At 38.1% G+C, this 13147-nt stretch overlaps 1 protein-coding gene across 1 annotated transcript in view; it reads right to left on the minus strand.

Annotated features, from left to right (window-relative positions):
* The window catches only part of B3GALNT2 (beta-1,3-N-acetylgalactosaminyltransferase 2), a 35952-nt gene extending 24626 nt beyond the window's left edge, over positions 1 to 11326 (minus strand). Inside the window, exons 1-2 of the mRNA XM_031966935.1 lie at positions 11041 to 11326; positions 1236 to 1383 (exon numbers count right to left, since the gene is read on the minus strand). Coding sequence (XP_031822795.1) covers positions 1236 to 1383; positions 11041 to 11176 — 284 coding nt within the window. The 5' untranslated portion in view covers positions 11177 to 11326. The remainder of the gene's footprint in view (positions 1 to 1235; positions 1384 to 11040) is intronic.
* Positions 11327 to 13147: the final 1821 nt, after the last annotated feature.

Genomic DNA, 13147 nt, shown 5'->3' on the forward strand with positions numbered 1-13147 from the left:
CCAATATGAAATATAAGACTTCTGAAATTCAGACATACTTTGTAAAAACACAGATAGTTTGTTTTTTTTTTTCTTTTTGCTGATGGCCAATCAAGGCAGAATCTCTTTAACAATCAGTTTTAGAGGGTGTGAGTATAAATAGAAATCATTAATGATTTTAAATTTCTGTTGTAGACATCAGTCTCATATGACTTATCCATGTTAAATGCTCTTTCTCAAATACAACTATAAAAGCAACATAATTGTAGGAAGAACTGCAGAATAATTCTCCCTAGGATCATAGGGATATCCAATCACTTTCAAAAACAAGCTATTAAGATTATTAAAGTTAAAGTATGACAAGACAAATTGAAAGATAAAATGCTTTTCAATTAAAAAATTCTTTTCTAGTAACTAATTTTCAAAATTTGTTCACATATTATATGAAAGATAACAGATATAGTATTCTTTTGGGATGAAGACATAAAAGAACTTTTAGTAAATGCTTTCTAAGAATGAAAACAGTTGGAAATAAAGATTTGACTTCTGTATTTCCTGGTACTAATTGTTGGTGACCATAAAATTAACTTGGACCAATTTGGCTCTTTTAAGTTACCCAGGCCCAAAAAGCTCTGGTTCAATGCCTGCCAGAAAAGCAGAAAGTAGTGTTCCCACACTGCTATAAACCTCTCCTTATATAGATATCCCTTCCACTGACCCCTACAGTCATCTGAGAAAGTCAGTTAACAAGAGAAAAAAAGAGCACTGGGTTTTTGTTAGCCTGTATGTATTCTAGCTAAAAACCAAAAGACAAGGCAGTTTACCAAAACTCAGTGTAAGAAACAGAATACACAAATATTTTGTCTCATTTGTGACTTAACAATTTCCACAAAACTTCATTTCATACGTTCTCTGATTTTTAAAAATAGTTAATTTTGTGGACTTAGTGGGGAAAAATTTTTGGCACAGCTACATATATTTTTTTATTCTAAGGCTATGGGATGTAAGAGGTGCTCCGATAAGATTAAAATAGTGGTTACCTAAAATTAAAAAAAAAAAAAAATTCAACAAAATACTCTTCCTCCCATCATATTATAACTAAAAATAATTTGGTTTAAATTTATTTCTTGGCCATAACTGTAAGCCAGATATAATTTCTCCTATATTGATAGTCTGTACAATATAATTTTCAAAATAAATGCTCAGGATAAGCTATGTTTCTATATATCCCAGGAACTAACTATGAAATACCTTACCGTTGACTTAATTCTGGATGCTGTTTCAAATGCTTCAACCAAGTATTCCTGATCACAGTTCGTAGTTGATGATTATTTCGAGCTGACAGTACCCCAACTACCACATCATAATGTTTTGATTTCCATTGAGGAAATAAAGTCAGCTGATCTGGAAATAAGTGACAATGATTTAGACATATCCTATACATCAACAATAACCACAGTACCAAATATTGTATTTTAAATACTTTATTTTTTTCGAATATCTTAAAAATATTAAAAAATTTTAAATATTTTAAAAATATATTTCAATATTTTAAATTCTTTAAACCAAGAATTAGTTTAGGGAGGCAAATCAATCATCATTTTTCTCCTTGGATTTTCTGCTTGAAAAGGTCAGCATTTCTCAATAATTCTATAACCTTTTAAGATTAGGTAATTTTAGGGTTAACAAATTGCTTATCTAACAAACTCAAAGAGTAGGAAGGAAAAATCAGCCCTTTTGGTAAATGTCTTAGAGCTTCATTTTACAGTTTACAGCTCAGTAGAAGCTATGATTCCATTTACCTTAAGTTTAAATTTGCCTAGAAGACCTAGGGAAGACCTGAAGACCTAGCTAAAAGGAATGAGAAAATAAAGTGTTTAAAAAGTAGGGCTTCCCTCGTCTTCTCTTCTGCCAAACTTATTTAGCAATAAGCACAAAAACTCAAATAGGCAGGGCTGTAATAGCAGGTTCACCTACTATTTCCTCAGAAGCAGGGAAACTTAAAGGAGCTATATCCCAGAGGTACACATTCACCAAGATTCTATATTTTGACAAAGATTAATAGCCAATCCTTTTTGAGTTTAGTGCAGCTAGAGAGCTCATGATAGCAATCCACCTCCTTTTGAATACTCCTCCCCAGTCCTACTCAAAGTCAAGGTACCATCACCTAGCTATATTCTACCATATTCAAACCAGTCCCTGCACTATCATCCATAAATCCTCTCCCACACCCATCTATTTTACCTATCAACACTTTTCAGACACTTTTGCTTTTACAGAAACTTGGCTACAACAAAGAAATCCTATCCCTTGCAAACTTCTCCAGTTGTCCAGACTCTCCCACTCCCTATCCCCACTTACCAGCTAGAATGGGTTGGACATATTTCTTGTTCCCCATTGCTGCTTCCTGATTACAGCCTATCAACATTTCACCTTTACTTTTAAGAGGATTATTTGTACCATTCCTCTTCCCAACACCACTGCTATCACTGATTTGCCTTATAGGACACTTTCCAACTCTCCCCTCCCCCCAGGGAATTCAGTACCTAACTCATAAACAATTTTCTTCTTCCTATCCCTTGGTATGATACTCAGAGACTTCAATTTCAAGTTGACAATATTTTAGCAACTTGATCTTTTCAATCCTTCAACCTCAACTCCAGTTTCCTTCTCCATTCCACTTCAGGGGTTGGAAACTAATACAGCTTACCAGCTTACCCTTGCCATTTCACAGAACTACCCCATCTTCAACATCCAGAACTTTGGAAATTCACTGATCACAACCACTTACCTTTCTCTTTTCCTGCTAACCATATCCTGCAACACACACTAAGTTTAAGATGTCTAGATGGACATGTAATTTGAAACGTCCAGTAGAGAGCTAATGATGTGGGTCCTTATTATTGATTTAAAAAATTCAACACCATTTATTAAGTACCTAATGTGTGCTGGACATCCTGTTTAGTAATGATAAATTACTAAAATAAGTTAAATATAAAGTAATGTTAAGAACACAACTATTGGGGAGGGGAATTAACAGGAAGGATTTTGTGCAGGAGGTTGCACTTGAATTGAGGCAGAGATAAAGGGAGAGTGCTTTCCAGAAAAGAGGAACAAAAGAACTGGGGTAGGACAAGGAGCAAGATATTTCAGGAAGAGCTGGTAGGCTAGTTTCATAATACTAGGTACATGAAGGGAAACACTTTGATATGGTCCCCCCCCCCTTTTTTTTTTAATTCACTGGTAATTTTGGAAGTGTGGTAAATCCTGCTCAGAATGCTTTTAGATGCATAAAGTAAAACAGAATTACAAGGGAAACCAATTTTATTGAAAAAAAAAAGTATAAAAAAATTTTTAAGTTAACAGTGTCTAGGGTTAAGAACCACTGTCTTAATAGGTATATCTTCTAATGTTACTATTAAAAGACATTTCTAATCAAATATATTATAGTTGCTTTATATGTAATAGTAGAAAAATCAGCAAAAACACATGTCCAAAAACTGGAAAATTAAAAAAAATATATATCAGCACAATGAATTATCACTGTATTGTACTTCAAGGATCTCTGATTTTTGATGGTAAGGGCATTCTCTTTAATTGATGCTGACTAAAACCCCTCAAACAGCATACATATAGCCTTTGGCAGTTCTATGGTCAATCTGATAAAGAACCCCTCAATACTTAAGTTGGTCTTTAGACAATGGATATAGACTGCATCTGTTCCTGGGACTATACTTAAACCTTGGCTTTGGGTACCCAAGGTCACTTATACTATCATAAGGCACAATGTAAAATGGACTGCAAAAAATTACAAATATGAAGAATAAATAAGTTTGAATTTTATATTTTATTTGATAGGTTTTTATATTTTTACAAGTTTACCCTAGTTTGCTTATCAAGTTTGTTTCATGGTTTGTGATATCTAGCAGTGCTAATAAAAAAACTTGAGGCAACTACATGGCTCACTGGATAGTGTGCTAGGCTCAGAGTAAAGAAAATCTGAATTCAAATCTGGCCTTAGATATTCACTAGCTGTGTGACCCTGGGCATATAACTTATGTTTGCTATAATCCACTGAGAAAGAAATAGCAAGTGTCTTTGTGTGTCCTGTCCCCCAATACACACACCCACACACACTCTGCTTCTACTGGATTACGAAGAGTAACAATTGAATAACAAAGTAGATCATTCACATTGGCAACAGACTGCAAAATCAAACCAGAATTAGAGGGGCAAAAAGGAGTCAGTCCAATTGTGAAATGCATATTGAAGAAATAAACTGGAAAATATTCTAGTAGGACTGTAGCCAAAATGATCTAGAGGCAGTGAGATAGATAAGGCCAAGGTCAAAGTGAGACTGTCATCCTATCAGCAATTTAGGAAGACTTGGACCAATTCTCAAGGCCAAACAAATCTAACAAACAATTGAAAATGTCACCTTGTTAAAAAGAGAAAGCCAAGAGGGGAAGTAGACCAGAAACACTTAAGTCAAGGAGGTTGAAAGGATTAAAACAAACCTTTAACTTTTTTCTCTTGTACTTCCTTTCACAGTCAGTGGGCAAAAGAAGTTATAGGGAGCTTCTTCAGCTTCCAACCATTTTTTTTTTTTTTATTTTGCCTATATTTGTATTTATCTACCTATATATATTTTGTTTGTTTGTACCTATATTTGCCTATCTATATTTAGGCTGCTGCTCACTATTGACATCCCATTTTGAAGAGGATAAGTAGAGAAGGTGAATAGCTAGAAAACAGATTAGCATGTCACCACCTCTTACCCTAGATAACAAATAATCCATTATAGGTTAAACATATACACTTCTTCTAAACATATCTCCACATTTATCATATTGCACAAGAAAAATCAGATCAAAAAGGAAAAAAAAGAGAGAAAAAAACACAAGCAAACATCATAAAAAAATACTGATAATAGTTATGATCCATATTCAGTCTCCAGTCTTCTCTCTGCATATAGAAGGCTCTCTCCATCACAAACCTATTAGAATTGGAACATCATTGTTGAAAACAGCTAAATCTATCAGAATTGATCATCTCATTATCTTGTTGCTTATGCAATGTTCTCTTAATTCTACTCATTTCAACTAGCATAGCCTCTCCAGGCCTTTCTGAAATCATCCTGCTTACTGTTTCTTGTAGAACAATAATATTCCATTACATTCATATAACATAACTTATTCTGTTATGGTCAGAGAAACTAAGCAAGATAGAGATTAGAAAGTATTTAATAATTTATTAAATGGGAGAGATTTACTGGGACCAAATGGATCCATGGTTTGGTCCCAGGGATGAATGAGACTATCTTCTCAAAGAATCCAGCAGTGAATGTCAGATACAAGAATCTTTTATAGGGTAATAAGAACAATGACATAATGAGAGAGGTACCTGGATGGGGATGACCTAATGCACCTAGGCACCTAGGATGACATAATGGAAGGAGATACTGGACAGGCTCCTGATATTCTAATGATGTCTAAAATGGATAAAGACTTTTATCCCATCAAACATTAAGAGGGAATGATTATAACCTGAGGCAGAGTAACTGAATAGGAATCAGGGAAACTGGGTCAGGACATTAAATGGGAACTGTGGCACAACAATTCAATCATTCCCCACCTGATAGGCATCCACTTAATTTCCAGTTTCTTGCCACTATAAAAAGGGCATAGTTTGATAGCCTTTTGGGTGTAGTTCCAAATTGCTCCTCAGAATGGTTGAATCAGTTCACAACTCCACCAATAATGTATTAGTGTAATCGGAATATTTAATAAAATAAAAATACCTTAGAGCAAAGATAATGTTAACATGGAGGCTAAATCAATATGCAATCCACAGGGATTCTTTTGTACATTTTAGTAGGCCCACTTCTATTTGTGTTTAACCCTACTGTTCTATATTCTTTCACTTAGAAACATCTATACTGATGATGACTGCTTCTAAATCTATATATCTAGCTAGTCGTTTGTACCTTTAAATGCCTTTTGGACAATTTAAAATTGAATGCCCCATATCTATCTCAAACTCAGCTGGAAAAAAAGAGAAATTTTTCTAGAAAACCCATCTCTATTAGGAATTATTTTTATATTACCTCTATTCCTCCTTCTCCTCAGGTTTACTATCTAAGCATTACCTTTGACTCTTCACTCTCTCTCATCCCACATGGTCAATGAGCTGACAAATTCTGTCATTTTTACCCCTACATCTTTCCTATTCCTTCCTTTCATGGAAGGATATGATGACCTTCCTCAGATCAAGTCCTCATCATATCTTCCCTGGCCTACTCTAAGATTCTTTTCCTTGAGGGTAGGGACTGTTTTATTTTTGTCATCAAAGTGCCTGGTACATAGTAGGTGCTTACTACATTGTCAGTGATCAATTAACACTAAAAGCATATAATGAGGTAAGAGAAATCAGATGCTTTATAGGCTTCATTACTTAGCAAACCATTATTGTTTTGTACCTCAATTTCCTCTTCAAAATGAAAATACCATTATCTCATTCAATGAAATAAGATAGACACTTTAATTCTTGAAAAATCTGAATGCTGACACTGGAATAAAACTTAAAATACTTTATTTACACCGGTCTTTGGGACTGTAGGGGGATATAAAGGAAAAATACTAGATGCATTTCTTTTCTCTTTCTAGGGAGGTAGAAACAAACATCAATGTTTTGTGTGTTGTCAGACACCGAATAAATATTTTGTTAGAAAGATTCTGGGGTGGAATAGTATGTAAGGGATCTTGAATTTGATATGAAAAAGGCATCAACACACATTTTAAACACACTTAGAAGTATCTTACTGGACTTGAATTTGAACCCCAGGGATCGAGTCCGTGGTCTGCCCAATCTGTCACCTATGTAACATCTGGCAATGTCTCTAAGTCTGTTTCCTCTTCTATTTGATAGATATGGTAAGACATTATGGTAAGACATTATTAATATTTCACTTGGGGTGGGGGCTGTTGGGATCAACCAACCAATAAGCATTTATTAGTCACCTAACTGCCAAGTACAGGATATACAAAGACAAAAATCATACTTCCTGCCCTGAAAACTCCTGACAGACAGATAAGCATCCGAGTAGGATTCAAGAAAGGATTATTGTACAAAAGGGTCTTTGTGCCAAATCTCAAGATAAAAAAGAGACAGTAGGTAGAAGTGAAAAGGGAGAACAGTAAGTACAAAGGCTTAGAGATGGTAAATGGATTCTTGTGAAAAATCAAAAGAAGACCAATTTGGCTGCAGAAGGAATGACTAGTAAGGCTGTAAAGTTAAGGTAAGACTAGATAATGGAGGGCATTAAATGACAACAAGAGATGTTATATTTAATTCCAGAAGCAATAAAGGAACACTGGAATTTATGGAGTAAGTATGGCATGGTTAATAGGAAAATCTCTTCAGCAGCCACATGGAGGGATTTGGGTGAGGCATTTTGTTAACTAATACATTTTATAAACATAAAGACCGGGATTCAGCTCTAACTTAGACATATAATAACTAGAAAATTTGGGGCAAATCTCCGAGTCTCAGTTTCCTCATCTGTAAAATGTGATAGCTGACTTATGGACTGCTCAAGTTCTTTCCAATTCTATCTCTATAATCCTTCAACAGTCCTACCTATGAGCATGAAATCCAAAAAAGAAAATAGCAAAATGAAATAGAAAGCAGAATCCAACAAGGTGTTTCTTACAAGCAACATGATTGAAAATTAAGGACACAGTTAAAATAAGGACCCTAGGGTAAAACCATTACGCTTCAGGTGAACTTAAAAACAAAAAACAAAAAACATCTTTTTAAAATACTTAGTCTGTACATGCACTGTGGTCAGATCTGGAGTTACAAACAGAAACACAAGATAGTCCTGGCTCTCAAAGACCTGACATTCTAAGAGGGAGTCACACCTAAAGAAGTCTTCAGCTATAAGTCAGGCCAAGCAGCAAAATAGATGGTAATGCCCTCATTTTCATTAGAGATTTCTAACAAGGAAATCCACAATTGTAGAGACCAATTAATAAAACAAATTCTACTTTAATTACAAAGTTACTGAATGTGCTGGATTTTCAAAACTGTGCTGTATTTAAATACCACAGAAGACAATAACACTTAAAAATAAAATAAAATCAACATTTATTGACAACAACTACATATGTGGCACTCTATTCCAGAAGCTGTACAAAGACTATGATAAGTCTTTCAAATTTATCTCCATATCTAAAAATGAAACATTAAACTCAAGTGAAAAAACCCACAAGGTTGACCTTAACCTAAAGGTCATAGTTGTTTTTACTATAACTAATAATGTAAGTTTATTTCTTTATGTATAATAATCATATTTTGAATATGTTTAAACAATCAGCACTTTATTATGATCTGCTACCATCTGAAGCATGGAAACAACTCCAAAGACACAAATACTAATGCAACCGTTGCATTTCTCATATTAACTTTCTGTCCACAATGTACATTATTTCAGCTTTGTTCTTCACTATCACTTCTTCCCTCCTCCCCCAATTAATTTAGTGCAAAAACAGCACAAATAAAAGCAGGACATAGCATGTTATCATTTAGTTATGTCACAACAGTTATATCTAGGAAGGCAAACTCAGACAAAATATTCTCTTGCAAACCTAAATAGCACAGTCTCCACGAGGCAGTCTCTCTTACAGAAATCAGATTTGTAAAAATTAATATGACAGAGGTAAATAGCAGCAAGCCCATCATACATCCTCCCTGTCTTGAATGTTAAGGAAATTACTTCCTTTCAAATGCCGTTTTCTTTTTTTACAGATAAGGAAACATGCCCACCCAGGATCACCCAGGAAAGTATCAAGAGACGGGACAGGAACTCGGGTCTTCTGGACTTCAGGTCCTGACATCTTCTACCTTTCCTCTTAACTCACTGTCTTAAAGACCCCAGGTGTTTAATCCACTAGGAGAGGCCTCAACTCTCCTAAATTCTCCTGGGCTTGGTGGGCTTGCATAAACCCTGCCCTCAACCAAAGCTGCTCCTCCTTCACAAGGACAGCTGCCTTTAAATAGATTTAGATTTATCACATGGAAATGGGTAAAATGCTTGTTTTATGCTGTACCAAGAGGGTATACAGGGGCCCAAGGTTGAAAAAAGGGAGATAGATTTACCTAAAAACAAAGCAATCTTTCACTATTACAAGTGTCCATCGAAAGAATGGGTTTTCTTACACACAAAGACAATATTACCATTTTTAGATTCTGGGGAAGGGAGGGAGGAGGGAATCTCCAGCTTTGGGTGAGTCTAAATTAAATTACTTTTACATACTCTCAAACTCCAAGGTTCTATAATTCTATCATACTGGACTACATTAGTAGTAGAGGGCTTCATTGGATTAGATATACAATCATTTTTAGGAGTTATGAAGCTTAGATGGCTATTTTCTCCTATGATAATTAACGACTCCTGAGCAGCAAGGTGGCACAGTGGGCAGAATGCTGGGTCTGGGGTTAGGACCTGAGATAAAATGCAGCCTCAGACTTTTACTAGCTGTGTGACCCTAGGAAAAGTCAATTAACTGATTGCCTTAATCCACTGAAGAAAGAAATGACAAAGCACTCCAATATCTTTGCTAAGAAAATCTCCTGGATAGTACTGGTATGCTTCACAGGGTCATGAAGAGTTGGACATGACTGAACACCACCACCATTTAAGTTATGAATATAAAGTTTATTCTTTTTTATGTCATCCCATATACTGAGAGTAAGGTCATTAGACACTCAGAATATTCCATAAATACCTACTGACTAATATCAAGAGTACATCATGCCAATGGAGGAAAAAAAAAATCCATAAAGTAAATCAAGAACCCAACAACATGCACAGGACAATACTGATCTCTTAAGTGCACTAAATTACTGCTCAGCCCAATTTAGGAAAACCTAAAAAGTTTTTTTTTTTTTTTTTTTAACGAAACTTCAAACTCTATTTGAACAGGACTTAATTGTAAGGACAACACAAAGAAGTTTTTTCAACCTGCTGGTACTTTTTCTTTTAGAGAAAGAGAATCAAAACACCTAAAGAAGACCAATCAAGGACTAAGAATTATCAATAAGAAATGAGATCAATTAAGAATTTCCAAATATTCTATGCTGGTTTTAGAAACTTTGGATTGCCAGAGAACTCTACTTTTTAGGTAATTCCCCAATAGAATTAAACATAAAATAATAGATTTGGTCCCTAACAGCTCTAAAGGGTTCCCCTATAATCACAACTTTCTTTCCTGATCGTGAAGTTTTCTTCTTTAAATGTTTTAGTTAACGTTAGCCTGAACGGTTTAACTAACGTTAGCCTGAAGAGAGACAAAAACTTTATACTCAAAAACTTATTTTTTTGTAAAAAATATTCACCAAAAAACGTATACGATCCAATAAAAAAAAAATGACGTGAATATTTTCACTTGCACTCCAGTGGAACTAGAAAGTTAAATTCTAAGAGAACTTTCACCAGAGCCATGCTTATTTCAAGTCTGGATCCGTTCCAACTCTCGCAAGCACGTAAGAAACAAAACTACAACATTAAAAGCAAGTTATTCTTCAAAGACCAGATTTTTTTTAAGGTTGCAATGGGCCCCAACGATGCTATCCGGACAAACTTCGCGTTGAAGGAGAATCGAGGTCTAGAACGGCCCGAAGTAGAGGGGCCGATGGTGGGCACTCGGACCAGGCCAGGCTGAGCACAAGCGAAAGGGCTTCCACTAGCGGAGGCGTGTGTGGGTGCGGGCATGAAAGGCTAGAAGGGATGGGAGCGAGAGAGCCCTCAGGCCGGCGAGGTGTTCTTCGTGGAGAATACGGAAAATATTCATTAGCTTTAGCCGGGAAGCGGTTTTCATGCTAGTGTCCGATGAGAAAGCGCTACAGAAATCGCTCCGGTACATCTTGGTGCTAGTTAGGAGGAGGGCAGCAGCCGGGAAAGGGGGGAGGGGGCAGGAGAGGCGCGGAGCCGGCTCCTCCCTCCCAGCCCGCACCTGCTGAGCCCCTCCCCCGCCCCACCTCACCTTTCCAGAAGCTCACCTGCAGGGCCGGCCCCGGAGGAGGAGGAGGAGGAGGAGGAGGAGGCGCAGGCGGGCGGCGGGGAGCGCAGCCGCAGCCAGAGGTGCAGCGCGGCCCCGAGCAGACACGGGCACAGCAGCACCAGCCAGTTTCGCATTGGCCGCCCCCGCCCGCTCCACCTCGCGCCCCCGCCGCGCGCCGGGCTCCCCGGCGTCCCGGGGTCGGAGGAAGGCAGGGGGGACGGCGGGAGACGGAGAGCGGCTGGGGAGGGGACTCCTCCGCGCGACCACCCTCCCCCCCAGGACAGCAAGCGCGCGTGCACCCGCCCGCCGGACCCCCGCGCGCGTGGACTGAATCCTCCTGGACTCTCGGGGAAGATTTCCCAGACCCCCGGCGGCGGCAGCGACAACGGCGGTTCAGCTACCCTAGGCCCCACCCCTTCGGAAGGCTTCCCTCATGGCTCCTCCCATTTTTTTCCTCACACTCCCTGCCCCTTTTCCTACAAGCCCCTCCTATTCTGGGCAGCCGGCCGGGAGCTGAAGTTCCGCCCCGAGCCCAGGCAGGGGGCGCGCCCTTATCCAATGAAGCCTGAGAACTACAATTCCCAAACGCCCCTTCTCCTCCCCGCCACTGGCGCTTCGCAGCTCATGGGAGCGGAGCGGGTCTGCATTCTGAAATTTGCGCGATGTTCGTGAAATCTACTGCCGCCTAACGGACTGGGGTGGGGAAGGTTTTTCGGGGCTCTGCAGTTGCTCTCTGTAATGGAGGAACCACGCGTGACTGGGGAATGATGCGGTTGTCCGGGACGTTGTGGGATTGAGAATCGTAGACCCCAACGGACGGGGATGGGTGAAGAGATTGTAGGGTACTCAAAGCTCGCAATCCCCAGGCTGGTGGAAACAAAGCTGATGGGCCCGGGGGACTGATGGAAAAAGCTGTCCACGTTGCTGCGGAAGACCCTAGAGAGGGCTTCCTTTTGACCCGGAAGAAGATGTTGCGATTGCGACCCCTCCGTGCATCATCACGTTTGGCAGCTCTGTGAGTGTGATTACCGAGACGAGGTTTCTGGACTTCTCTCCCCGGAGCGGGACGGAGTGGCAGAGCGAGATCTGCCGACAGCCGCGGTGCAGCTTCCGTCCGGCCTTCTGGCCTCCTCAGTGCGCCTGCGAGCCCCCCGTGGCCAGAGCTTACTGTTTCTGCCCCCGTATCTCCTTGTATCCGCCCTCTGGCTTCAAATCCTTCCTCGGACGCTTAGCAGTGGTATAGCCTCGCAGGTACAAGCCTCGGAACTTCTCAGAACCTCGGCTTCCTCACCCGACTCAAGAAGGAGGTTGGAGATAATGGCAATAATAAGTGAATGACTAAATGATGAGAACAGCTGTTTGCTTTACTAACCGTAAAGCACTTAATTAGTTATCATTTACATAAAATTTATGTATTCAGTATAGATGTTAGCGATGATCATTTATGTATCTGTTATTTAAATGTACATCAAATGTACCATCAGTATATATCCCTGCAAACCTAAAAGCACAAAATAAAATATTAGCTATTATCACTTATATGTATAAAATGTATGTAAATAAGTACCATTTATATGTGTCACTTTGCAAGCCTTAAAGCACACTATGAATATTAGTTATCGTTTATCTATAACGTTTATTTTTATAAATATATATTATATGCATCACTTTGCAAACCTTAAAGCATGATATAAATATTAGTTATCATTTATATTTGCAAATTTTATGTAAATATATATCATTTATATGTATCGCTTTGCAGACCTTAAAGCACAATACAAATATTAGCTATTATCATTTATATATATATATATACACACACACACACACACATATACATACACATACACATTTTGTTTTTGTAAATAAACATGTATCATTGCAAACCTTAAAGCATAATATTAATATTAATTATATGTATTTATGTAAAAAAACATTTATATGTATTACTTTGCAAATCTTAAAACACAATATAAAAGCCATTATCATCACATCTGCCCATGTACATACACACATATATACCCATACATATATCTTTTTTTTTTTAATAGCCTTTTATTTACAGGATATATACATGGGTAACTTTACAGCATTAACAATTGCCA

This window comes from Sarcophilus harrisii, chromosome 4, assembly GCF_902635505.1.
Source record: "Sarcophilus harrisii chromosome 4, mSarHar1.11, whole genome shotgun sequence".
NCBI classification, from domain to species: domain Eukaryota; kingdom Metazoa; phylum Chordata; class Mammalia; order Dasyuromorphia; family Dasyuridae; genus Sarcophilus; species Sarcophilus harrisii.